Source organism: Suricata suricatta, chromosome 8, assembly GCF_006229205.1.
Source record: "Suricata suricatta isolate VVHF042 chromosome 8, meerkat_22Aug2017_6uvM2_HiC, whole genome shotgun sequence".
NCBI lineage: Eukaryota > Metazoa > Chordata > Mammalia > Carnivora > Herpestidae > Suricata > Suricata suricatta.
Window position 1 is genome coordinate 1,595,331 of NC_043707.1, and position 24,600 is coordinate 1,619,930.

Genomic DNA, 24,600 nt, shown 5'->3' on the forward strand with positions numbered 1-24,600 from the left:
ACCTGACCTGCGTCGAAGCCACACAGGCCCAGTGGAAGCTGAGTGGTGTCTGGTCGGCGTCCTCGAGGTTGGGATCGTAGGACCTGCTCCCGTCCAGCACCAGGTCCTGAGTGTCTGACCACACGCGGTACGAGCCACCCTCAATGATGGGCACCAGGCGCTCCGGGACCACGGTCACGTTGGCTTGGATGCTCCGTGCCAGCGGGGTGTCCCCAAATGACACCAGAAACACAAAGCAGTAGTGGCCCACAGGCAGTGCCAGCCGTGGCACCACCAGCTGGGGCCGGCTCATGTCGACGCCGGGCAGGGCCACGGGGGCCATGCGCGTGGGCCGCTGGCAGCTAGCGGCACGGTACACCTCCCAGCGGTACTCGGTCTGGTAAGTGACGCAGTCGCGTAGGTCGACGTGGGCTTCCAAGTAGTTGCGCTGGGAGCGCCGCATCAGCACTTGCGGGGGCAGGGCCACATCCACCTCGGGCTCCCGGCAGGCCAGCACGTGGACGGTCACCGCGGCCTGGGCCACGTAGAAGCTCACCAGGTTGGAAGCGTTCACCCGCACGTGGTAGTCCCCGGGCTGCAGGTAGGCGTGTTCTGCCCAGGGCTCCTGTGTGTCCCGCTCTGGGGCCCCGTCCCCGAAGTCCCAGCGGTAGGCAACGCGCCGGGGGCTCGGGCTCGTGGCGGCCTCGAAGCGGGCCGAGCGGTTGGTAAAGCAGCGGCCGCTGCGCAGCGCCACGTGCTGGATGGTGTCCTGGACCTCAACCAGGAGCGTGCGGTTCACGCCGCCCAGCTCGTTGAAGGCGCGCACGTGGATTTCCAGCAGCCCCGCGGCCACAGGGGTGTAGGTGACATCGCGGCCCGACAGGATGACCAGCGAGTCCCCCTGGACCTTTTGCAAGGAAAAGTACCATGCATAGGCCACGCGGGACCCCCGCTGTACCCGAGCCGTGAAGTTCCTCTCTGTGCCCGTGGGGATGCCTGGCTCACAGCAGTTGGGCACCTGGAGCCCGCCCACAGCCTCCAGCACCAAGACGCGCACCTGCGCCTGGGCCCGGCTCACGTGGTTCTCCGCCTGGACACTCACCACGTGGTCCCCAACCCGGGGGAAGCTGCGGGAGAAGCGGGACCCGGGCAGCGCCTCCGGGACGGCCCCGCTGACCTGCAGGGAGAAGCTGACGCCAGAGCCAGCGGCCAGCATGACCTGAAAGTGGACCAGCTGCCCCGGCTCCGCCACCTTGCTGCTGGCCCACAGCACCAGGCCCACGACAGGCTCCTCCACCGTGAGCTCGTGCGTGGCCAGGGCCCAGCTGATGGCGTTGGAGGCATTGAGCTGAATGGAGAAGGCACCGGCATCCCGGAAGACCACAGAAATGTGCTGGCCATGCCTGCTGCCACCTGGCACCGCCCAGCACCAGCTCACATTGGTGCCAGAATCCAGCTGCCCCCAGAAGGGCACAGCAGACCCAGCCACCACAAAGCCACAAGCCAGCTCGCCGGCCCTGATGCTGAGGCCACTGACAGGCGCCTGCACAGCCACCTCCGTGGTGGCATTGGCTGAGCCCAGCTGGTTCTTAGCTGTGACTGTGACCAGGTGCAGGCCAGGGGTGGGAAAGGTGTGGGTCGTGGACGGCTCCAGAGTCTCCCAACTCAGTCCTCCCTCCAGAGACCAGGCATAAATGACACCGCTGCCACCGGCCAGCTCAGCACGGAGGGCGACGCTGGCGTTGACAGCGGCCGGGTTTGGGGAAGCGGCTGCAGCCAACCACCCCAGCGGCTCCACAAAGTCCACGGTGCGGTTGGCCAAGGCGCTGCCCAGCATGTTGGCGGCGCGCAGCTGGATGCGGTAAGTGCCGGCCTCCAGCACGGTGAGCGAGAAGGCTTTGCCGCTGCCGGCCAGCGCAGGGCCGCCGTCCCGCTGGGCGGTCCAGCTGTAGGAGACGTTGGTGCCGTCTCGGACCGCGGCCTGCAGCTGCAGCGTGCGGTTGGTGGGGAAGCAGCAGCCGCCCCCGCCCCCCACCACCTGCAGCCCCTCGATGTGCTGCAGGACGTAGATGAAGATGCTGTCCTGGGCAGCGCCCACCTCATTCTCGGCCGTGACGATGATGTTGAAGGTGCCCACCGAGCGGAAGGTGTAGGAGATGGTGGGGCCCCCGGGGATGGGTGTGCAGCGGTCACAGAGCACCCAGGAGTAGCGCACGTCGCTGCCGGCCTCCAGGGAGGTGGCAAAGCTCACGCTGCCGTTGAGGGGCACCACTGTGCGGCTGGCGTTGACGCTGAGCCCCCGTGCTCGCTGCTGCACCGTGACGTTCAGCCAGGCCGAGTCCCGGCTCACCTCGTTCCACCCGGCCACCCGGACGGTGAAGGGGCCCGTGCTGTTGTAGGCGTGGGTGACCGCGGGGCCCTCCAGGACCCCGCCGTCCCCCAGCTCCCACCGGTAGGTGGCGGGGCGCCCGCGGCCCACAGCCGAGAACAGGTAGGGCCGCCGCAGCTCCAGCGCGCAAGAGCCATTGACCCGGACGCCCGTGAGCTCCACAGGCTCCTGGACCTCCACGAGCACCGAGTCGTTGGCCGCCGAGATGTTGTTGGACACGGCGACTGTCACCAGGTAGGAGCCCGCGGCCTTGTAGGCAAACGTGGCCTCGGGGCCCCCGACGCGGGCGGCATCCTCGGTGCCGAAGTGCCAGGTGTAGCGGTAGAGGAACGGGGGCTGGGCACGGGCCGCCCAGCGGGCCTCCTCCCCGAGCCGCACGAACTGCCGCTCGGGCCACAGGGTGACGTTGCCCAGCTCGGGCTCCACGCACACGCTGCTGAAGTAATGGGCCTTGTTCACGCGGCTCGAGAGGACCAGCGTCAAGGGGAAGGTGCCGCTCCGCGTGAAGCTGTGCATCACCGTCGGGTCCCCCGAGACGGTGGTGTTGGAAGAGCCGTCACCGAACGTCCAGTCGAAGACGTAGCGGGCAGGGTCCCCGGTGACATGGGCCGTGAGCCGGGCGCGGGGCTGCACAGGGATGCAGGCCGCGGGCTCGATCCGCAGCACCTCCAGGACGAAGACCTGCACAGGCAGGCTCAGGGCCAGGCGGCCCGCGGGGCTGGACGCGGCCACGGTCACCGTGCGGTTCTGTGCCCGCAGGTACACGTGTTCCACCGTGGCCTCAGGGCCCGTGAGCACCGTGCCGTCCCCCATGTCGAAAGTCCACGTGACGTTGTCTCCCGACTCCAGGGCGGCGCTGACAGTCACGGGCGCGCCCTGCTCCACGGCCGGACTGAGGCTCACGCTTAGGCCCCGAAGCTCCTCGAAGACACGGACGTCGACACAGGCCACCACGCTGCTGACCGTGTTGTTGACCTCCAGACGGACGCGGTACGTGCCCCCCGCACTATATGTGTGGCTGACCTCCGGCTGGTGCTGCGTCACCGCCGGGGAGCCGTCCCCAAAGTCCCATGTGTACAGGATCCCCCCAGGTGAGGGCAGTGGGTGGGGGGCGAAGGTCACAGCCTGGCCAGCCACCAGGACGCGACCTCCCACGGCCACGGCCACGGCCGGCAGGGTGGCGCGCACGCTCACGGGCACTTGCTGCGTCAGGTTCTCGAAGGCGTTGGACACCAGCAGGGTCAGGTTGTACTCACCTGTGGGACAGGAGTGAGTGAGAACAGGGCCCGGGCTGCCGCCACCACGGGCCTGGCGGAGCCTAACCCCAAGCTGCTGCGCACCAGGGCCCCTCAGCAAGGCAGGCCGGGCTCTCAGTCAACAGGCCAAGGGAGGCGGCCCTCGGCCCTGCCCTGGAGGCACCTCGCAATGGGGTGGGTGCAGGGTTCCGTAAGCAGAGGGCAAGATGCGGGGCTGAGGCCAAAAGGAGGGGAGCACACCCTCTCTGATTAACAGGGAGAGTCTGTGCAGGCCAAGAAAGGCAGGGTCACCACTGTTCATGGTGCGTCTGTGTGTGACGCTTCTGGAATTTTAAAAATAAAAGGTAACCCCTTTCTGACCCAAAGGAGAGTCTGAGAAGGGACCAAGCAAGTCCAGTTTCTGGCCAGGAGACTTCAATCACGGGGCTCAGAGGCCCAGTCCACCCTTCATCCCGACACCCCTCTTTCACCCTAATAAGGGCCCCAGGCCACCAACGCAGACTGGATAGAGGGAGGCTGTCCCTGGCAGGGTGGCGGTGGCCTCACCTGGGATGGCGTAGGTGTGTGTGACATTGTGCTCCACCAGCACCTGGGCCACCGTGGGGTCAGGGACCCGGAAGGACTCATTGTATGGAGGCTTGAACTGGCCAATCACCTGGTCCCCGTCCCCAAAGATCCACCTGCCAGGGCAGGGGGCAGGCAAGGAGCAGGCTGGGGTGGGAGCCGTCGGCCCGGCTGCACCCGCTCCCCTCTCCCAGGGTCCCCCGCACCCGGCACCTCCTGGCCGGTGAGGTGGAGGCCGGGGCGGAGCCCAGCACCAGCCCCACCTGGGCCCAGCCTGCTCCGCTGCCCGCCAGACCAGGAGCACTCACAGGAAGGCCACCTCCACAGCGGAGTCCACCAGCACGTGGGCGGCCAGTGCCAGTGTGGCATTGGGGGGCAACACGGGCGGCACTGTGGACACCCAGAGGCCCCTCATCCTGTGCATCCGCTCCACGGTGACGTTGTAGTTCACGGTGACGTTGCTCACGTGGTTGGAGGCTGTCAGCTGTGGGGACGGGTGGCAGTGTGTGGGCTGCCAGCGGGTGGGGAGGCGGCCCGGAGCGGCACAGCCACAACCCCACCCTGCACTCACCCGCAGGCAGCCGAGGGGTCCTCGGAAGCAGAGCGGAGCAGAGCGGAAGGCAAAGATGAGCACGGTGAGCAGTCCCCACCCCCGCCCCGCCCGGCCCCCGTGCGCCCACCCACCGAGAGCTTGAAGACGGCGGCGCTCTGGTAGATGACGTTGAAGACCACGTTGTGGAAGGTCAGGGACTGCTTGTCGTCGATGGTCCAGCGGAAGACCACGTCCGAGCCGGCCTCCACCACGGGGCTGTACCTCTGCAGGAAGGGCTCAGTGTTGGCGGCCCTGGGGCTCTGGAGACCCCATTCCGCCCTAAGCAGAAGTTGCCCACCTGGACACGCCTCCCCACCGGGCTTCCCAGGCCGAGAGCTGCAGACACCACGGGGTGGGGGGGGGGGAGGGCAGGGGGCCACATGTCACAGGACTAAGTTTGGGTTGACGCGCCCTTTGACGTTTCAGTTCCTCCCTCTTCCTGTCTGGAAAGTGATCTAGGGCCGGCGACAGAAAGTCCCCACCGTCTGAACGTCTGCACACCCGTCCCTGGGCTCCTGCCCAGCCCTGCAGCCGCCCACAACACAGGCTGCCTGGGAGGCACGGCGTCTCAAGGGCCTCGTGGTTTTGGATGTTTAGCCCAGTCAGCCGACAGAACAGGTGTGAGCACGGCGCCGGGGCAGTCAGAGCCGGCCCTCCCGCCAGCCGGCACGTGCGCGGGGGTGGGGACACCCCAGGCAGGGACGACGCCCTTCCAGCGCGCCAGTGACAGCAGCAGGGTGACACGAAGGGCCCCCACCCCCACCCCAAACAATCCCTTCAGCGTGGCGGGAACACAGCAGAGGCCCTGAAGACACTCAGGCCCCAGAGGGTGGAGGCGCTCACGGGCTTCGGGAGGGAACGCGGCCTCCTCGGGGCTGCGGTCTTCTGGGAGGTTCCTCGCTAACTCGGGGAGCACCCCGGTGTGAGGGGCCCGAGCCCGTCGGCCTCCACAGCCCCCCGCCTCACTCACCACGAGGACGCCCTGCAGCACGCGGGCCTCGGGGCTGGGCGTGGCGCGCAGGCCGCAGACGGGCTCCTCCGCCACCACCCGCAGGCTGAGGTTGGCCCGGCCGGCGCTGTTCTCCACCGCCACCTCCACGGCGTGCTCGCCCTCGCGGAGCCCGGGCAGCGCCAGCACCGCGAACAGGGTGTCGTTGGCCTCAAAAGCACAGCCGGGCACCAGGGTAGCCACCGAGGCGGGGCAGGCGGCCTCGAAGGGTGCGCTGACATTGCCCCCAGGCCAGCGGGCTGTGGCTGTGGCATTGGTGCCAGAGTCCACCTGGAGCACCAAGGCCGAGCCATTGGTGGGCACGTAGAGGCGACCGTCACGGGGGGTGGGATGGGCCACACGCAGCCCGGCCACCGGCGAGAGCACGTCGAAGCTGCAGGACACGTTGTGCGCGGACACGCTATTGCCCACCATGGCCTGGACCTCATAGCGCCCAGGCCTCCGCAGCCCTGGGTTGGGCCTCAGGCCTAGGAGGGGGGTGAGGTGCTCCGTGGCAGTGAGCAGCCGCAGGGCGCAGGCAGGGCCGGCCGGGGCCGCTGCCAGCTGGGTGGGCAGCTGGGCCAGCCAGGCTGAGGCCGTGGCGGTCAAGTACGGCGGCTCAAGACCAGGGGGTCCAAGCGCTGGTGAGCAGTGCAGGAGGGCGCCTGGTCCAGCGTCGTGCTGCAAGGTGATGAGGTCACCGGGGAGCAGGGGGCTGTCCTGGCCGTGGAAGGTGACCTGCAGGAGAGGTAGACTGTCCTCACAGTGGGACCCTTTGGGGCTAGACGCCCCAGCAGGTGGGTGGGGCCCACCTGGGGTAAATCTAGACTCACACCCCCAGGGCCTCGTGGCGGGGCCGGACAGGCAGCCTCAGGGCAGAGGGCAAGGCTGCAGGCCGGCCAGGGGCAGGACCTTTGAGGGACACTGGGGCTGGGTCAAGCAGAAAGGCCGAGGTGACAGCCTCCATGCTGGGGGGTGAGCAAGGACAATGACAAAGCTGGAGCAGGGCAGGGGCCTGGGGCAGCAGAGGGGGCCCCCCGGGCCAGCGGGCCAGCACACGTACCGAGAACTGGGTGGGGGGGCCTGCCGGCACGGAGAACAAGAACTCCTTCCAGAGCACGCAGGAGGCCCCAGGGCTCCCTGGCCCTGATGCAGACTCATTGGCACAGGCCCGGGGCGGGCAAAGGGTGTCTAGGGACAAGGGGATACCAGCTCGGGGGCACCAGGGCCCGTCCGGGGTGCACGCGGGCGCCGGCAGAGTCTGGCTCTCCAGGGACACGCTGTCAGGCTCCCTGCGGTGTCCTGGGGCCCCTGCAGGGAGAGGAGGGGTGTCGGGGGCCCCTGCTTGCCAATAAGCCCCAGCCAAGGACACCCCACCCCCGTGGAGACATGTGGTCTTGACAGGCCGCACCCCCCACCATCTTCCTCTCCTGCCGACAGCAGGCCGGTGATGGACCCAGGCGAGCCCCACACCCAGGCATTCCCGGGGATCCCAAGCAGGGATCGGTGTCGCTGTGGACCCCACTCTGTGCACCTCAAGGCTGGAGACCAGTCCACCAGCCAAGGGGCCACCGCACATGGGTGACAGGCCCCACCGCCCCACCAGGACGGAGTCTCACCGGCTCCTCCCTCGGGCCGGAACACCTGCAGCCGCAGCTGGGCCGGTCGGCGGAGCTCCTGGGTCCCAAACTCGGCGGCGGTGAGGAAGGCTTCTCTGCTCAGGCCCAGGCCGGGGAACACCATGACCTGGGGAAGAGGGTGCTCAGCTCCGCACACCCCAACGCCCACTGCATCAGAGGAGAAGCAGTCCCCAGACGGGGCTTCACTGTGACTAACGGTCACTTGAGACAGAGAGAATCAGGTCAAAACCACCTGTGAGCAGCAGGACCCCTACCTTGTTTTTTAAAAATCCACCAACACCCAGAGAAAACACCCAGAGAAAACACCCAGGGGCATTCAGAGCTTTCTGAGCTACCAGGGCGCGCGCCTCTGCCCTCTGCACGCTGGCGGGCGGGCTTCCTGCGCGTCTCTCCTTAGCACACAGGACGTTAGTAAGGCTGTCTCCAGGCCAGGTCCTGGAGGGCCCTCGGGTCGGCCTACCTCGACGGGCTCCTGGGGGGCTGAGAGGGCCTCTTGCTGTGCCAGGGGGCTCAGGGGTCCCTGCAGGTCCCCAGGGGGCGCTCCCACGAGGAAGTTCTCCGCATCCCACACGGGACCTGGGACAACACGTGTACAATGAGGTGCAGGCCCCGGGCAGGGCCGGACCCAGGACTGAGTCACCTGGCAGGAGCCCTCCCCCTCCCCCCACCTCTGTCTGCTTCATCTAGTGCAGGCTCCGGTTGGGACAACAGGCGCTCAGCAAACACCTAACCAACACTGAGCAGCTAGGAACAAGCCCAGGGTGAGGGATGGGACCATCCTGGGGCAACCAGGAGACCCTGCGTGGTCCAGGGGACAGCCATGCGGAGGAGCTCCCAGGGCGGCCAGTAGACCTTCTGTGGTTTAGGGAGGCGGCTGTCCCGGTCCAGGACACGAGGCGCCCCCCAGCGCACCTCCGGGCCGCAGCTCACAGACGTAGCTGTGGGGCACCGAGCACAGGTCCGTGTTGCACTGCCCGGCGGGCCCGAGCCGCACACAGCGCTCAGCCGTGGCAGGGTGCGGCTCCCCAGGCAGCCAGTTCTGGCAGCTCTCCAGGCTGAAGGCCTCGCCCCGCATGGCGGGGCCGGCCTCAGCCCCCTCCACGGCCGAGAAGCCAATCCACACGTCCAGGCTCCTGCAGACAGACGGTGGGGAGAGTGGGGGCTCGGGGGGGGCTCTCCAGAGACACCCCTCCATCTGCCCTCTCTCTGGGAGCTTCTTCCTCACTCCTCACGGCAGCCCCTCAGGTAAGACCTTGTCCCTCCTCCCATTTTCCAGACGAGGAAACTGAGGCTCAGAGAAATAACCTGGCAAGCAAGGCCGTGATCATGTCCACCGAACTGCCCATGCCCATGGGGCCAGGGCCCCTTCTTACAAGGTGAGGCCTCAATCTGGCCAAAGGCTACACACACCCACACTGTATCCTGTGGGGAGGCTCCCGGTGCAGCATTTGGGGAGCGAGACGCCTGAGTATCAGCCCCCCAAACGCTCCTCCTCACAGCTCTGACAAGTAGCAAAACCCTTCTGGAGGCTGGGCTTATAGACACAAGGTTAGGAGCAGGTGCAGGGACACAAGGACGGCACTCGGATGGGAGTGAGGTGCTGTGATCAGAGCCAGGCATGGGGGTCCGGCTACTGCCAGTGAACTGTGTGGCCCTGGCAAGGGCTCTGACCCTTCTGGGCCTCGGTTTCCTCTTCCAGACACTGAGGATATCCGAGGCATGAGCCGCATGCCAATCGCCCCCGCCCCACACAGACTCTGGGAGACAGGCGTCCGGCCTCCATCCCCTTCCCAGCCACGGCAGGTGCTGAGAGCCGGGGTGGGGGGGCGATGCCTGCTCTAGGAAAGCACATTTCCTCGCGTGCCTGGGGGGATGAAGGCGTCCAGGAGGCTCCTTGCACATGGCTGGCCTCCATGGTCACACCGAAACTGCGTCTGCCGCTGCCGGGAGGGGCTCAGCAGGGGACCGCAGGGAGTGGGCGGCATGTGGGATCTATAACACACACCCACCCCTACATCCGCATCTGTGTCCAAAGGGCTGATGAGACGGTGTCGGAAGAGCAGGGCCCCCGGGCCCCAGGCAGGCCAGCCAGCTGGACTTGACCCCTCTAAGCACCGGCCCCCCCCCCCTCCCGACCCCCCTCAGGCCCTAACTTAGGCTCTGTCCCTGACCCGGCATTCCAGGAACGCCACCTCAGAGCTTTTCTGGGGGTGGGGGCAGGTACCTGGTGACCTGGGAGACCAGGAAGCGCTGGACGGCGGGACTGTCCACCATGGCCAGGGCGGCACCCGCCCAGGCCCGGCACTGCTCCTGTGCCTGCAGCCAGGAGGCCTTCTCTGCCACCAGGCGGTAGCAGCGCCCATTGCCGGGGAAGATGGCGGTGTCCGAGGGGCAGAGCGGATGCACCACTGGGGAGTCAGCAGGCAGGGAGGGGGGCATCATTGTGGGCCCAGCCAGGATGGCCCCACCCCTCCAGGCCCTGGGGGCGAGAAGGCACCCACCTTGAACGGGCTCCTCGCCCACGGCCACGATACTGTAGGCGGCTTCCAGGTCAGAGCCACCACGATTTCGGATGCCAAGCTTGAGGGTCTCGTCACTGCGCACCGAGACCGGACACGCAAGCTCCAGGGCAGCAGGCGCCGCCTCCACGTGCACAGCGGCCCTCAGCTGGGCTGAGCCGGCCCCCAGGGCCAGCACGGCCGTCACCCGGTAGCGCCCAGGCAGGGAATAGCGGTGAGTGGCAGCAGAACCAGCGACATCCACCTCAGGGGAGCCGTCACCGAAGTCCCAACGTGTGGAGCTGACGGGCAGGAAGGCCGTGACATGGAAGGCTGCTGGCTGGCCAGAGGCCAGGGGTCCCTGAGGCCCCACCAGGGTGGCCCCTGGGGAGGCAGGGAAGACGTTCTGGAGGAGGGTGGGGCCCCCGCAAGCAGGGGCGAGGGGCAGGGGGGGGCTGGAGCACAGGGGCAGGCAAGCGGAGGAGGCATTGGGGGGCTGGGCCCCTCCGCACAGGCACCAGCCCTGCTCCGAGAGGGCCCCGAGGCCCTGGCCAGCCGCAAAGCAGAAGGCGCCGCAGGCCTCAGGCCCCAGAGGGCCCTCGTGGGCAGCAGAGAAGGCCACGGGCACCACGGCCCCGGAGCTGTCGCCAGCGAGGCAGGCGATGTACTCCTCACCTAGGTGGAGCAGACAGGCTGGTCGGTCCGGCTGGTCCCAGGCAGGCCCCGCCCCTGCCCTGCCCCTGTCCCCATCCCAGACCCTGGATCGTGTCACCCCCCACTCCTGCCTGGCACTCACCACCCTCCCCTCCCCCCACCTGCACTGCTCCCCTGCCCGGTCTGTCTCAGCAACCACAGTTGCCTCTGTTCCCCGAGCCCCGCCTGCCACCGCCCGGGCTGGGGACCCCGAACACCTACAGGGTCCGCCGGGCAGAGGAGGACTGAGCTGGTCACATGCCGCCGTACTCACCACAGGCACCATGTGACAAGGGGCCACCGAGGAGGGGCTGGCCAGCGAGGGGGCCGGGCCCAGCACACGTGGTCGCCTCGGGCCGAACCACGCGCACCTGCCGCTCCTCCACCCAGCGGGGCAGCCACGCCAGACCACAGTCACACTCCAACGGGTTTCCGCTCAGGTTTCTGCAGGGGGCGCAGGGCAGACGGGTGGGCCTCGCCCCAGGGAACGCGGGCCCGGGGCACCCCGCCTCGCACAGCGTCCCACCGCCCCTGTGGCAGCCCACCGGGCCCTGGGATGGCTCCAGCCAGCAAGCAAACAGCCCTCGGGGCCAGGTCGCAAGCGGGAGCGGGCCGGAGGCCAGGGGAAGCCGGCAGGGAGGGCTACTGGGGACCTCGGGGTTGGCTACCAACACCCACCAAAAACAACAACTTACATTTCACTTAAGTTAAATAAATTAGCAAATAATCCTTCTTCTAAAGTAGAAATCTGGTTGTTACTTATGTCCCTGGAAGAAAGGGGGGATTCAGCAGGGTCTGACGGAAGCCTCCGTAACCAAAACGGTGACGGGAAGCCACCCCCCGGCCCCCGGAAGGGACACTCACAGCTCTGTCAGTGCGGAGAGGTTCGCCAGGACCCCGACGTCCAGGGCCGGGAGCAGGTTGTGGGACACATCTCTGAGGGGCAGAGCGGCCACTAATCAGTGCCAGAGCCTCAGACAGGACACAGGGCCGACCCAGGCCCACCCCCAGGGCTCCCTCGACCCACAATCTCCAGCCTCCCACCCTCCAACTCCCCATGCTTGAGGCCTGGGGATGGGATCCAAATTAACGGAGGGGAGAGGGCTGGGAGCCCCGAGCATGCCGTTTACGCCCTGCCCATCCCCCTCCCACCAGCACGGCCGCCCAAGGGCCTCCAGGGCCAGGGGCCGAGCTGTTGCGGGCTCTGGGAAGGAGATGGCCTCAGAATGCCCCCAGGACTCAGTGGGGCACAAAGACTAGATAAATAGGGAGGGACCTGGTGGACAAGCCCACATCACAGCAAGGGCGACAGAACGCAGCAGAGACCGAGGTTAACAGGAGCCCAGTAAGAACATCGGCACAGGCAACAAGCAGCACACGGGTTGAACGGGAAGCATAACCGGGCAAGAATCATCACGAAACATCGATGTACACTCCGCTACACCGAGTGGCGGGTGACGGACCCTCGGGAGACAGACTGGCCCTGCAAGAGTCCACGCAGCGCACCAGATCAACCCAGACAACACTGACCACTGGGAGTTAGAGCCTGACTTCCATAAACCCCAGCAGGTTCAAAATCCAACGTGACAGGGGCATGTCCCGGCAGTGGGGGGGGACCCAAAGTCAAAGGTGACACTCTCCTAGAAGCCAACAGATGGAAAGGATCCAGGAGGACGCCACAGGCTCTTCACAGCACGAAAGGATAAGCAGAAATGAAACCAAACGACCCAAGTACAGAAAAACCTGCAACTTCCACACAGAGTATCAATAAAATCAGAAAATGAGCTGGGAAGAGTACAGCAACTTAGACGGGGGACCAAAGGCCCTGACAGCCGTTGCGCACGCTGCTAACAAACAGTGAAGACTGCGGGGGACAGACTGAAAGGACACGTAATTAACGAGGGAAACACACATGTCACGGACGGCGGAAACCCGTTCCCTGTGGGTAGTATCTGGAGATGCACCAATGAAAACAGCACGAAAGCATTTTTTTCCACCAAGTTGTGAATGTTTTCAGAACCGTGACCCCTGGGGCTGAAGATGCAGCCCCGCTCCTCCCAGAGAGTTGAAGCCTTTCAGTCGATACGCTCCGTAGCCAGCGACTCCGGGCTGGCCTGGAGGCAGAGGCCAGGGCCGCCCCTGCCCGTCCACTTCCTGGGACAGAGATCCACGGACCACCTTGACTTGGACACCTCTGGTCACCTGCTCCACTTCGGTCCCCCCACGCCTTCCTCAGGCCCGCACGTGTCTGAGCAGACCCTTGCCATGGCCTCCAAACTGATGATGCCCGGGCCTCCCACCCGCCGAGCCTCTGCCCTTCCAGACGTCCTCTCACACTCGGATGTCCCCAGAACACCTCTCACCAGCCCTACCACTGCCCTCAGGGACCACCCAGCTGTGCCGAGGCCAGGGCCTAACCACTTCTATAGGTCCTAGCAACCCAGCTCTCAACACGCTCAGACTCCCGCCTACCCAGCCCCGGACACCTGACTGGCCCACAGCCCCTCCTACCTAAGCTCCTGAGGCAGTCCGTGGGGTGTCCTAAAGCCCAGCTCCCAAGAGTCACCCTGCCCGGCCTGCTCCAAATACAGCAGGACCTTAGTCAGAACAGGCTGCGGTGGAAACAAGGTCCTCCTGGGAGCCGAGGCGCTGAGTTCCCTTGAGACCAGGCCTCACGAAAATGGGTCCCCACAAACACAGGGGCAGCACCTCTGCCTGGCTCACGATGCTGGCGACCACACCTGGAACCAGGCTGAGGAAATGACCCGCACCGCTGCCTCGCTCTGGAGCCCTCCCACAGCAGCGCTGCCCCCGCCCGGGAGCCACACGCTTCACATCGTCGGGAGCCACAGGGCCTCCTCCCCCCGCCTGTGGGGCAAGACAGGCTTTACAGTCAGGGAGCCCGGAGCCAAGCAGAGCTGGGACAGAATCGCAAGCAGGCTCTGCTCTGCACGGTCAGCACAGAGCCCACCACGGGGCTCGATCCCACCAACCATGAGATCGTGACCTGAGCCGAGGTCCAGAGCCCACCCAAGCGCCCTGGTAGCAACGCAACCTTGAGAGAAGCCAAGAGCCCCTGCCCCCAGTTTCTCATACTCATTCTGCCCTGGAAAGAGGAGAAATGGGCTGTGGAGGAGGCTTCCATGCGGGAGAGGACCGCCCAAGGGGGCCTGGGATGGGGACTTCAGAGGGGACCAGACACAAGGGGGGTGGCCAGGGGCCCCATCGAAGAGCAGGTTGAGGGCCTCTTCCACCCCAAGAAAGAGCACTGTGACTGACAACGCGTTCAGGGCCAGAGCCCAGCAAGGTGGCTCGGCGCGCCCCTCGGTTTCCATTCCGGGGGGAGGGCGGGAGGGGAGACCACTCGAGTGCGTGGGTGCCTGTCTGCTCGCGCAAATCCGTCTCCACCCACGGCATGGGTCCCAGGAACTCCAGGACAGGAGAGGCCTTTGGGGGCTGCAGGACATGGGGACAGGACCTCTATCAGGGTCCCCTGCGGCCCCCAGAAGGCCTGCCGTCTGGTGGCTGGGGTCAGAGGAGCCGAGGTGGCCGCTCACAAGGGAGTCCGGGACTGGACAGCAGCAGTCTGGCGGCCGCGCGCACGGCCGCCCTGGCTCCACACAGCGCCCCAGCCGGCCTCACCCCGCCAGGTGGTTCCCGGGGTGCAGTGCAGTGGGCAGCCCGGGAGACGGGGGAGGCGGGGGGAGGCAGCCAGAAGCCCAGCCGCTGGCCAACCATGATGCTCTGCAATGGCACTGGCTGGGCCACGAGACACCTCGGTGAGACCTACGTAGGGACCTCCAGGTGTCCGAACTGAGGCTGGCATGGGGCCTGTGCCTCTGAGGGACAATCAGGCCGCAGCGGCATGAGACCCAACAGACCCGGGAGAGACAATCCAGACAGGCACGACCTAGGGGTGGCAGGGCACGGGGTGAGAGTTCCCAGGACAGATGTCCCCCTTGGGCCTCAAGCACATGAGAAAAGAAAGAAGGAAAATCCCTAAAATGTTTTTCTACATCCCATTTTCTGGAAAATCCATCATGAGTGGCAGCTGCTGGGAGCGGCCTGTGGGGCCGGAGAATCCAGGACATGGAGGGGCGGGGGGCTGTCAGGTCAAGGCCAGGGCCCAGGCCACTCAGCCAGCACCCACCCCAACCCATCAGGACACCACTGTCCCTGGCCTCACTGGCCTGTGGCTTCGAGCCATCCTGGTCCCCGTTAGGTCCTCCATCCAGCTCTGCCTGGCCTAGTGGCCCCGTAGAGGCTCCCTTCCCCCACACACGGAAGGCCCCACCGTCACAGTCACACAGTCACAGGCACTGGCCACGTGCTCATTGCCTTCCAGACGCCAGCTGGGCCCCTGCCCCCACCCCAGCTCTCACCTGGGCCCATGGTGCACAGAAAACAGCAGCAGGCTCCCCAGGACCCTGCTGGCCAAGGTCCCATGCCCCAAGGGCAGAGCCAGGACAGGAGCCAGGTGCCACACCCCAGGTCCTGAGCCCAGGCCGTGGTGAGGGTGTGCACAGGCATGGATGGGAAGGCCGGAAGGGACACTGAGGGGGAGCCCTGGGGGGTCGCCAGAAGGAGCACACCAAAAGGAACACTCGTGGGGTCTGCAACCAGTCTCACAGCCCCAAGGTCCCAGACAGTCACTTGTGCCCATCTCCATCTGTTCTTGCCGTCACTGTTCTGGGGGAAGGCCAAGGAGGCTCCTACCAGCCCCGCACCCCCCCGGTGACATCATCACAGTGTGACAGCCTGCCCCACACCAGGGTTCCCCACAAAGAGGAGCCTCTGCTGCAGGGGCCCAGCATGGCAGTGTCTGCCCTGCTGGGAGAGGCACCAGTGGCCTGGCCAGACAGCGTCCTGCAGAGGTCCTGGGCCAAGTGGGGCCCCCGCTCTGGGCCAGCTAGGCACTCCGAGGCCTCTCCAGGCCCACCCCGACAACCTCCAGGGGCGCCAAGGCCCAGGCTGCCGGGGTCAGGCCAGCTTAGGGAGGAGGTGGGTGACCCGGGGACACACGCACACCAAGGGACAGGCACACATCCATGCTAGCACAAGACACGTGTCACCGCACCAGGGATCAGGCTGAGAGGCTGGCCTTCTTCCTCCCCCCTGCCCCGCCATAGTGAGCCAGCAGTCACTGGGGAGCCTGGTCTGTCCCCCATGCCAGGTGGTCCTGCCCCCCCGCCCACTTTCCAGACCAGTCTCATGGGCACCAGCCTCCCCTCAGCATGGGTCCTTGGGGTTCAGGTACCCAACCACATGTCCCTGTATGTCCGGGTCTGATCCTTCCTGTCCCAAACAGAAGCCTGGTGGAGGGGTCCCTGCCGCCGCCACGGAGCTGGAGGCGCCCAGCGGTAGCTGCTGAAGAATCCCATCCAGGAGCGAAGGCAGCTCCCCCGTGCCCTCTCACACGAGGCTCAGCACTTGTGGTCTGCCCCTGCCCACACCCCAGGCCCGGGAGGAGAGGGGAGGGCAGGGGGGCAGGGAGAGAGGAGAAGGGACTACGCTAGTAAAGGGGAGTGGGTCAGGAGGCGTGAAGGTGAAAGCTGAGGACAGAGTGGCCGTAGACAGCAGGTCTGGACTCTTCCTGAGCCTGGGGTGGTTCTGAGAGCAGGCCCCCTCCAGAGCGGAGCTGGAGGCCCTGGATGAGCTGGGACCCCAGCCCGCAGCCCTGAGCAGCCTCAGTTTCCTCCTCTGCCAGAGAAAGGAGTGGCCCGTGTGCCCGTCCCCAGTCCAGATGCTGGGCGGGGTCTGGGGGCCAGCCGGAGCCCCCAAGGAAACATCTGCACATTCCAGACGCATGTGGTCAGCGACGGGGGTGAGTGCCAGGCCCCAGCCCGTCACCCCCACCCCTGCGCTGGCCGCCGCACTGGAAACAGGGCTTGGGGGGGAACAAGCCTGGAGGGGCCGCTGCCGAGGTTATGTAACCCACTCCTCCTGAGCCAGCAGCTGCCTCCTCCCTCTGGCAGGACAGGATGGCCGTGCTGGAGGGGGAGAAGGTACCCCACTCCCCGCCCAACGCCCAGGGCTCTGTGCTCCACCCTCCATCCCTCACCAGGCTCCTGGACACACAGCCTGAGCTGGCTGTCCTCTCGCCAGAGGCCCCACAGGTCTGATCGGCCCAGCAAGGAGGACCCCCCCTACTCGCCCTCTGGAGCCAGGCCCCGGCAGGAGGGGAGAGGCCACAGCGCTGGGTCTGGGACCCCACCCCCGCCCCACCCCCCCCTCACTAGCAGCTCTGGAGGCAGGCGGAGTGTAATAACCTCATTCTGTTTTCATTCCATCTATTTATGGTGCGCAAGGCTGGCTTCCAAGGCCGGAAATGATGATGTTTAAATTAATGAATTCAAGTTTAGGAAGGAGCAGATTTGAAGACAAACATGCCGAGAGGGCCCGCTGGGGAGGGGCAGGGGCAGGCTCTCTGGGGAGAAGGGACAGGGAGGGCCCCACCGGCCCCAGGGCATCAGCAAGGGGCTGTCTCAGCCTCCAAGGTGAGGCAGAAAGGCCTGCCAGGAACCTTCCAGATCCAGGAGGTGGCCCACATTTCTGAGCATCTTATGGGGCCCCCTCACCCAGGCTCTGCTCTCCCACAAGGGAACCCTCATCAGTATAGAATACAGGTATCTTGGGTGGTGACACTGCTGGCCTAGGAAGTCCTGGGGCCACAGGCTGGGCAGCGGGGGTGTGTGTGTGTCCCACACTAGGATGGAAAGACACTCCCTGTAGAAGAGGTGTTCCAAGTTCAACCCACCAAACGCAGCCACCTTCAGGGCATTAACAAGGGGCGGCAGCTGCCCAGGAAAGGGTCCAGCTTGCCCCTCCTAGCTGGGCAAGAGGAGAAAACGACCTGTCTGGGGGGCAGCCTCCCTCCAGATCCGACACCCACACTCAACCCTGTCACAGCTGGCCAGGTGCGAACCGTCTCCTCCCGCAGGTGGGAGTGCTGGGCCTGGGGGCCTCCTCCCCGCCGTCACCGCCCAGTGTCGGTCGGATGGCTGGACAAGAAAGGCCGGGCTCCTCCCCATCCCCGGCCATCCAGGGGAACAAGCATCACCCACTCGGTGGCTGGGCATGGCGAACGGCACACCCCAACCTGACAGCAGGGCTACACAGCAGTCTGCGGGCAGCGGACCCCGGAGGCCGCCGGCGCTGCTAGTCTTGCCCAGAGCGCTGGCCCTCGTTCCCTGCTCAGGCCAGAAGGAAAAGCTGCCTTCTGGCCCTGCCTCAAGACAAAGCCCTTTCCAGGGTGGCCCCCGAGCATCCTGGAAGGAGCTCCGCGCCTTCAGGGCCCGGGGGCTGCCAAAGCCGGCGCCACCACACTTGTCCAGGCCGGGGCCCACGGCACCTCAGGGAGAGAAAGAGCCCTGCCCACCTTGGCCACTGATGCAGCCCCCTCCCTGGCACAGGCTTCTGGGCACCACCAGGCCCCTTGGCGGAGACGGCTGCCAAGCCACAAAGAACGAGGTGTTCCGGGAAGAAAGGACGTGAGCTGCATTTTCCAGCTGTGCTGCATTCGGCGGCAAGGCTGCGGGCAGCTCGGCCGGCGCCCCTGCGGCCCACCCCGCAGGCACGGCAGACGCGCAGGCACTCAGCTCGCAGGGCTGGCCCCAGGGTGCCCGGGCCAGATGGCCGCCGCCACCCCAGAGAGCAGCAGGACCTGCGGGGTGTTTTCGTTCCAGAGCGCTTGGCAGGCTGGGCGCATCTGGGTTCCCGCTGCAGGCGCCGGCCACTACAGAGTGTTCCGGAAAGGAAAATGCGCATCTCCATCCAAAATGGCTTCCTGACTAGAAACCAAAGCCCAGCCCAGGTCTCCCTCGAAAACTAGGGTCTCAAGAGCCGTGGGGGAGACACAACGGGTGACACAGGTACCCCCACCCCGTCCCAGGGGCAGCTCGTGGGGGCAGGACCACGTCCCGCAGGGCCACCCAGCCAGATGTCATAAGACGGTCCAGAGAGTCACTGCTCAGGGCCAAGGTAGAGAGACAGAGAGAGGCGGTGGCGGCCCCTGCGGGAGACGGCACTCCGCTCTGGGGGGAGAACCACACGGTGAGAGCGCAGAGGAGCAGGGAAGGGAAACCCAGTCTCACCGACACCGGGCGCCTGCACTGCTAGCCCAGTGAGACCAGAGGCTGCGCAGGGCACGGTCCGGGCCGTGGATGTCAATGGTGCCACACCATCCCAGGTCACAGAACAAGGTGACCACAATGTGCATGTTCAGTTTGCACCTCAAAGCTTCCCTGTGTCTGTGCGTGAAGGCATCGACACCACAAATGCACACAACGGAGATCCACGCACCAGAGGAACATGCCAGGCCTCGTGAACCCCAATAGCCACAGGGCCCCGCGCAGGTGCCTCCGAGCTCAGCCCAGAGGTGGCAGGAAGGCTTCTGGACCTCAGGCCTCCCTGCAGCGGGTGCGGAGGGGTGGGCTGGGGTCTACCTGCTCAGGCTCCCCTCTGCTGTGGGGTCTGAGCAATGCAGTCACCAGCACATGTGCTCAGGGGGTCCTCTCCTCGGGGTTAGGTCCCAAGGACAATCTCCCGGCAGCCAGGGCTTGAGGACAAGGTAACGGGCTCTGAGAACGTGGGGAGAATGACGCCGAGAACTACTTTGGCAATGGTCCCGATCACTGTGGCCGCAGCACCGGGCCTTACAGTTAAGCCCACAACCCCAGAGGGTGTGTCCCTTCACCATGTCCACCGTGCAGATGCCGAGACTACAGCTCAAGAAGGCTGAGTGACTCGGCCAAGGTCAATCAGAAAATGGAGGCGTTGGGCTTTGAACTAGGTCTGACTCAGGGCCAGAGTCCCGACTCCTGGGTCCCCTCCCAGGGCCAGACAGGAAGTCAGCAGGAAGAACCACAGCATGGATGGCCGAGGGAAATCCAAGGAGGGAGCTGGGGCCCAGGGCAGGGCCAAGCAAGCGACTGAGTCCAAAGCCCACCCAGCCCTTCTCAAACCCACCCAAAGATACCACCTCTTAGACCAGGCCCCTGCATGCAGCTCTGGGGTTATACCGCAGGTCGTGCTGATGGAATCACCTCTCTGCCACGACTCACCAGCCATGTGGCCCAAGGAAGCGACTTAACCTTGGGAAGCCTGTCTGCCAGTCTGTAGAACGGGATCAAGAGTGGTTCCAACACCATAGCGCTATGGCGAGGTGCTGAGAGGTTAGGACCGAAAAGGCTTGACAAGGAGCCCAGAACATAGCAACGTGGAGGAAGAGGACGAGACGGGGGTGGGGAGTGGAGGTGCACACCCCCAGCTCTTTCCTGCAGAGATTTCTTAATTCGGATGTAATTCACATGCCATACAGTTCACTGTGTGAAGGGCACAATCCGGTGGCTTCTGGGGTCTTCTCAGCGCATGCGGCCATCACCCCAAACAGAACCCCCACACTCTGTGGCCGTCATCTCCAAAGCCCATCCCCCACCCCAGCTGGAGAGGACACTAATCTGTTCTCTGGCTCCATGGATTTGCCTGTTCTGGACGTTTCCTACCAGTGAAATCATTCGACACGGGGCCTCTTGTCTGGCTTCCTTCACTGAAGATGTTTCCAGGGCGCATCCAGGCTGTAGCAGGTGCCAGCGCCTTGCTCCTTATGACGGCTGGGTGGTTCTCCACCGTGTGGCTGGACCCCGATATGCGGACCTGCTGGCCCGGTGCCGGACGCCGGGGCCGTTTCCACCTCTCGGCCACCACGGGTCCCGCTGCTGTGAGCACCCGCGTACAAGCGTCAGACACCCAGGAGCAGGGAGGCGGACTCCCCCCGCGACTGCACGTTTACTCCTCCCAGGGGCCAGCAGGTGGCTGTCCGAAGTGCCGAGGTCCGCGGCCCACCGGCTCCAGCTTCTGCACATCCTCACCACATGCGACAGGACCCGTCTTTGGTGACAGACATCCCGTGGGTGTGGAGTGCTTGCTCAGGGCGGTTTGATCTGGTTTCCCCGAAAGCCGGCCGCTGGCATCTTTTCACATGCTCACCGGTCACCGCGTCTTTATCGGAGACACGTCTGCTCAGATCCTCACCTTAACCGGCCCCTGCGCCCTGTTAGCACTGACAGTACAGAAGCAGCCCTGCGTTTATATCTGGCCGCGGGCCCCTCATCACATCAATGGCTTGCATGGGCTCCCCGCCACAGGTGGGCCCACCCCCTGGTGGCCACCCTCACCAGGCCGGCACCGCGGGTCTCCCGAGGGCTGCGGGTGCTCTGGGGGCTCCGGTGTTGACCCCATCAGGTACCAGGTGTGCAGATGTAGCCGAGGCCTCCCCACCTGCCCTCCTGCCCAGCCGGGGGCCAACCCCACACAGAAGGCGGCGCGTGCCCCCTGGTCTACAGCTCTGTGTCCCATTGGCAAACCACTGCTACATGTGCATTTACTTATGTTCCGAATTCCCCGTGCAGCCCGAGGAACGTGAGCGTGAGAGCAGCTGGGCACGCAGGACGCCCCAAAACCTCCCGAGACCTCTCTGCAGCCAGCAGCCAGTGTTCCGTGCCACTTCCTTCTTGGACCCTTCGGTGCCATCCCTGCCTGGTTCTCCCACACCTCCATCACCTCGAGCCTCAGAGACCCCTCCAGGCTGTCCCCGTCTGACACGCACGCCCTCAGACCTTTCAACGTCACCTACGCTGGGGGTCCATCCAGGCAGCGTCTCCAAAGTAGCCCACTCCCCGTCATCTGGGTCTCTGGCTTCACAGTGGCCGGACTATGAGGACTGAGCCTCAGAGAGTCCAGGTGCAGGGCCCTCTGTCTGTGAGGGCTCAGGGAGGGGACCCTCTGTGGCCTGGCCAGTCCCCAAGGCAGCAGCACATGCGGCAGGAACATACAGCTGGACACGTGACATGCACGCCAGGACCAACGGTCCGCTCCTGACCCCACCTCCCCCACAGCAGTGAAGACGCAGGGAGCCTAGCCCCCCTAGGTTCCCTCCCTCCCTCCCTCATGTCACTTAGGGCTGAGGCCCTAAGTGCCCTCAGGCAACAAAAGACGCTAAGGTCCTGATAGTTCCATCCACCCAAGTCCCCACTGAGTTCCTGCTCCAAACCTAGTCCTATACAGCAGTGGCACAGTCCAGAGAAGGGCTCGGACGCAAGCAGCCACACCTGACCCTGACCGACAGACCACAGCTGGAGGAGCACGGTCACATCCACACCTTTCTCCTGCGACCAACACACTACCTCTGTGCTGTCCTGTCCTACACAGCAGCCACCAACCGCAGCACCTCCAGGGTACTTGAAATGTGGCTTGCCACCCAACACAGCTCCGGACCAACTATCACACTTCAGGAAACAGAGGACAGCGGGACACACTGGATGTCACCATAGAGGTGACACAGGTGCAGTTCAAGCCCAGATCCCATCGACGCCGCTTTCAATAAGCCGCACAAGGGAGGAAGATGTGGGAACACGGACGACTCGTTAGAGGACCGGCAATTGCGCTGTGTGGACCTTATCTGGATCCTAACTCAGACTAAAAAAAAAAAAAAAAACAAACAGGGACAATCCAAAAGCTAAACACCCTGGATACATACTGGGGTCAGGGAAGTACCCACTGTCTCGGGGGAGACCACGGTGTGGCCACCGCTCCAAAGCGCTTATGCATCCAAGAACAGGACAGCCGGAACCTGGCTCACCAACAGGCAGAGGTGGGAGTGCGGAGGGCAGGGCGGAGGGTGGCGGGGCCATGGGGTTCAGCACACAACTCTGCCTCCTCCTGTGCCGCTCAAACCGTCCACGATAAAGCTCTAAAAGCAGGATGACAGCAACGCTCTGCTAGGGACGTCACCTTTCTCAGGCCCCCTCCCAGCAGCACCGTCTCACCCACGAGAGGCTGGGTGTCACAACGCCAGGGCCATCCCGCATGCCGAGGCCCAGAGTCCCATGTGGGCCAGCCTTGGTCCTTATATACCCAGGTCTGGCCCTGCTGCGCCTCAGGCTGTATGAGAAGTTTCATGGAGCAGAGGCCATGGGACAGATGACAGAGGTACTAGGTCTGAACCGCTGGTGGCACCCAGAAAGCAGGGCCGCCGGAACCCCTGGGCACACATGCCCTCACCCAGGAGGCTCCCGGCCCCTCTCCCTTAGAGAAGACCCAGCTATCCCCCTCTCCCTGAGCACGGGGCCTGCAGGGCTGACAGGCTGTGGAGGCAGACAGTGGCCCGGGGAACCAGTGGGGAGCCCAAGTTCCCTCAGGCTCCCGGCCCCAGCCTCTAGAAGTCTCCCAGGGGCAGCTTCGGGATGTAAAGGACAGTGTGGGGCATCCTGCTCCCCATCCACCGGCTTCTCAGGGTCCCCTCGCAAGCTCAGCAGGTCCAGCACCCCTGGGAACCCTGCCTTGTCAGGCTGGGCCAGCCCGCCAGCCCCAAGACCAGAGCCTAAGGGGACACACGCAAGGCAACAGTCCTGGGCTCCGTCATGGGGCTCAAGAGGCTCCAGAGCCCACACCCCGCTGCAGGCCCCCCAGTGACCCACCTCTACTGCCGATTTCCTGCATGGCTCCGGGGGCCAGCTCAGCTGCAGGTGCTGGGGACGCAGAGAATAACCAGAGGGAACCAGGCCTGGCCTCAGCAGCTCCCAGCCCACCAGACTGGGGGTAACTTCACCCACAGCACCCGGAAACAAGAGGTGGGGTGAATCCAATCCAATTATGCAGGTGCAGGCAAGAGGCCCATCTTGGCCCCACCCCCACCCCCCCCAGAGACACCTGGGATGGCAATTTAGGCTCCCACCTGACCCTGGCACAACTGCTCTTCCCCTACCCCCAATTCCACTCAACAAAGCCCCAAGGACATCCAGACCCCCCCGGAAAGTACCCCTCCCTACTTCACCCATCTACCTGCCAACATCCAAACTCATCTGAACACTGGCCACGGGGTTCCCCACTTAAAGGAGGCCAGACCCTGGAGGCACTGAGGGAATGTTACAGAAGCAACTTCCAGGACCCATCCCCAGGGCTGGACGGTCTGCGGACACTGAATGCTCCCCAGAGGACTCCTGCATGCAGCCAGGGACAGACGGGGGTCCCAGCATAGGGCTAGAAAGTGCCCAGGAAATCCAAACAGGGCCACAGGAATGCAGATCAGCGGACCCTGAGCCTAGACAGTTGTCTGCAAATCCTGGTCCTCTGCACCCTTTCCATTCCAACTCTGGGTCCTGAGCACCTCAGGCAAACTCGACCTTGCCGTGTGCTGGCCGCTACTTGTTCTCGGGCAGGTCACACCGCCTGAGTCCAAATGGAAACCTGACAATAGCATTTTAGACCAGTCCTGGCAACTCCACCCACTCCCTGTCCCCAGGATATCGGAGCCCTAGACACGAGGGACACACGGTCCTTTAAGAGCGCAGCCCACCTCCCGTCCTGCCCACTCCCTCGAAATCCCCGTGCAGTTGCCACAGTGGGGGTGTACCCTACACCCACACAGGACCAAATGCAGCCTCCAGGCCTTGAACACACTCCTCCCGCCTCCCGCAGCCTCCGGACTCCTCCTTAAACACCAGGCCAATTCTTACACATCCTTCAAATCTCTGTCCAGACACCTCTTCCAGGAAGCCTGGCCCGCCATCCCAGACAGCTCTCTCCCTCCGGCTTCCGGCTGCAGAGGTCCCAGGTCCAGAGCGTTCCCCCCAGGCTGCGTCCCATTAGTCCCTAATTAGCATCTAACAGTTTGCCGGTTCCCTTCCGACGCCTCCCACACGCTGCCGCAAGTCCCCCATTAACTCGCGATTGCAGAGCCCCGCCAGGTGGGAGATTTCTGCCTTCAGAGAAACCGGGATTTTTTCCGCTGCGCCCTGGCCCAGGCCGGAGGGCGGGGGGGCTGAGGGCCAGCAGCGGTCCCGGGTTTTCCTTATTTAGTCGGGCCGACTTCACTGCGTTTGGAGCCTCGCCCTAAGAGAGGCCTGGCCCGCACTGCATTTCCCCTTCGGAGGCCGGGGACGCGCCCACGCCCTGCGAGGCCCGCCAGGCCGGCGGCCTGCCCGGCCCAGCCTCTCCCGGGAG

General features: G+C 65.1%; 1 protein-coding gene across 2 annotated transcripts in view; it reads right to left on the bottom strand.

Moving 5' to 3' along the window:
- The window catches only part of PKD1 (polycystin 1, transient receptor potential channel interacting), a 39,039-nt gene extending 14,858 nt beyond the window's left edge, over positions 1-24,181 (bottom strand). For both annotated transcript variants that reach the window (XM_029946422.1, XM_029946423.1), the window contains exons 1-15: positions 24,114-24,181; positions 11,464-11,535; positions 11,295-11,366; positions 10,874-11,043; positions 9,910-10,581; positions 9,633-9,816; positions 8,321-8,541; positions 7,869-7,984; positions 7,388-7,514; positions 6,832-7,079; positions 5,751-6,506; positions 4,873-5,004; positions 4,497-4,672; positions 4,171-4,304; positions 8-3,624 (exon numbers count right to left, since the gene is read on the bottom strand). In XM_029946422.1, the coding sequence (XP_029802282.1) occupies positions 8-3,624; positions 4,171-4,304; positions 4,497-4,672; positions 4,873-5,004; positions 5,751-6,506; positions 6,832-7,079; positions 7,388-7,514; positions 7,869-7,984; positions 8,321-8,541; positions 9,633-9,816; positions 9,910-10,581; positions 10,874-11,043; positions 11,295-11,366; positions 11,464-11,535; positions 24,114-24,166 (6,750 nt within the window). In that variant the 5' untranslated portion in view covers positions 24,167-24,181. The remainder of the gene's footprint in view (positions 1-7; positions 3,625-4,170; positions 4,305-4,496; positions 4,673-4,872; positions 5,005-5,750; positions 6,507-6,831; positions 7,080-7,387; positions 7,515-7,868; positions 7,985-8,320; positions 8,542-9,632; positions 9,817-9,909; positions 10,582-10,873; positions 11,044-11,294; positions 11,367-11,463; positions 11,536-24,113) is intronic.
- Positions 24,182-24,600: the final 419 nt, after the last annotated feature.